Below are 2,500 nucleotides of genomic sequence, written 5' to 3'. Positions count from 1 at the left end.
ATACTTTAAAAAAAAATCTTTTGTAGGTACTTACATGAAATGTTTTTTTTTTTTCATCAGTTTAATTTTGGTTTAGAAATTTTAAGGACAACAGGCTCTGCACTATGACATATATATCAGGCAGAAAGAGTTGAAGAGACCATACTACATCGTGTTTATCAAAATATATGCATTTTAAGCAATATAGGAAGCAATTTAGTAGTTCAGAGCTGTCAACATTATCTGTCCTTAATTGTGAAATGCACATGTGTAGCATGAAACTAAACATATTTTAAAAGATTAATATCTACGTGAAGTGTGCTGAGAACATAAATGCTTTAAGAAATTGTGGGATACATACATTGAAGCACAAAATCCTTTACTAAGGAATAATTCCTCAAAAAAATCAACATATATGCCAAAATAATGCAAAAGGATATGAAAAACAAATTCTTACAACTAACAGCTTCATACAGCTCAAAGATTCTATCATGAGAAAATTGTGTTAGGCACTGAGGTGTTGCAAAATTTCTTTCAGCATTCTCGTGTTAATGTCACACATTGTATTTAAGTATATAACTATTAATGTGAAGATAGCACATACAAAAAGTAATTGAATGTATTGATTATAGTTCTTATTGTGGATTACATGGGTTAAATTTCTTTTTCTTTTTTCTTTATTTTTCTGTTCACTAAATTTGAAAATTACAGAACTTGAGCAGGAGATAGTGCTATTAGTTTAAAAGGAACTGTTACCTTAAAATAATCCACTCTGTACTGTAACAAATAGAAGGCTAGTACCTGCTTTCCTTTATTAGGTTGAGCCCAAGAGCTGTCATAAGTTATGGTTACAGAGAAGAAATATATTTAATTGTTAACAGTTCAGAAAATTTAGCTTGATAGAAGTTACTCCTGTTTTGTTAGTTTTACAGTGCAAAGTTTTGAGATGAAGGCATTAGTAATAACTTGGTAAACAGTAATAGGACTTAAATAATAGTTACAAGAAAAATAGAAGCTGGAAATAAGGTCCTAGCAGTAATTAGGTCAAGTAACACTGACCTAATTTTACATATAAAAAGCACATACACTTCCAGATCTCTTTTGGAACATTAGTCATACGTTTCAGTGCTGGTGGATTGGGCCATCCATCACCTCGGCCGCCAAAAGTGCATTTCAAGAGATAGGATTCACTTTGAATCCCCATGACCTTCTGTTGCAGCATCTTTGGTATATTTTGCTGTTGGGCAAGAGATGCTTTTTGTTTTTCTTTTTTTTTTTTTACCCTTTCATTAAGCTTTCTACCAGAATAAAGGATTTGAAGTGCTAGATGATGTGCCTCTAAAACTTTCATGCTTAAACATGCATAATTAAAGTGCATGATGCCAACAGTGTTTTCAGATGCAGATTTACACTTTTGAATTTCACCATCTTTGGGACAGTGACATTTCCTTGTATCATTTCACAAGGATGAACATTTGCAGGCTCCTGCAGTCATGAGTCAAAATAAGATATGAAGCTGTATCATAATGCTTTTCCACTGTTGGCTTTTGTGTGTGCATTGGCTGGCTGTTCAGTATAAAGCATATACATATATGTGTAATTTGATACTGGAACTTTTAATAGATACATAAGAAGCAGGTGTTATTCAGGAACTTAATATAATATAAACTCTTAATTTAAGTTTGATTGTTTGATTTATAGTTCAATAGTAGAAAAAAGTCCTGCTTTTAAGTAAACCTCAAATAATTATATTATACACATTAAACAAAAACAAAACAAAAATGATTAACATATTGAAATGAGTGTAATGAGAAAGGTACAGCTGTAATTATAACTGATGTATAAAATATTATATAGAATTTACAACTTACTTAAAAATTGTAAACTTCCTTGGTGTGATAATTTACAGTTATGAATATCTTTGCTTAAATGATAATGACTACCAGGTGTGAAAATATTAACAGTACTTTATGTGCAGAAGATGTTCAAAGGAGAGTAAGCCGTAATTATAAGATTGAAGCACGTTTGCTCTGTTAAAGGGTTAAAATTTGATGTAACCTGAAAGCTCTCTTAAATTTGCTTGGTGTGAAGACCATGGCTGCTTACCATTGATTTTGAAGCTTATGCATGAAAGCAAGCATTTTGAGTTTGGTGTGTGTGCATGTAATTAAATGTGTGTGTGTGTGTATGCACACACATGCACGCACGCACGCATGCATGTATCCACACACACATGTAATATATTTATAAAAGTATATTTATAGTATATTTATATAAATTTATATACAAATGCATATATATATGTCTGTATATATATATATATATATATATATATATATATATATATATATATATATATATAGTAATATATATATATATATATATGTATATATATATGTTTTATGATATATATGTATATATATATGTGTATATTATATATGTATTATGTATACATATGTAATATATATGTTTTATATATATGTATATATATATTATATATTATGATATAATATTATTATTG

The 2,500-nt window shown here is 29.2% G+C and overlaps 1 protein-coding gene across 1 annotated transcript in view; it reads left to right on the top strand.

The window, feature by feature from the left end:
• The window catches only part of LOC119574456, a 5,756-nt gene extending 4,568 nt beyond the window's left edge, over positions 1-1,188 (top strand). The window contains exon 3 of the mRNA XM_037921682.1: positions 1,106-1,188. Within this exon, the coding sequence (XP_037777610.1) occupies positions 1,106-1,163 (58 nt within the window). The 3' untranslated portion in view covers positions 1,164-1,188. The remainder of the gene's footprint in view (positions 1-1,105) is intronic.
• The last annotated feature ends 1,312 nt before the right edge of the window (positions 1,189-2,500 follow it).

This window comes from Penaeus monodon, chromosome 6 (assembly GCF_015228065.2).
Source record: "Penaeus monodon isolate SGIC_2016 chromosome 6, NSTDA_Pmon_1, whole genome shotgun sequence".
Classification (NCBI taxonomy): domain Eukaryota; kingdom Metazoa; phylum Arthropoda; class Malacostraca; order Decapoda; family Penaeidae; genus Penaeus; species Penaeus monodon.
This window is presented reverse-complemented; position numbering and strand designations above follow the sequence as displayed.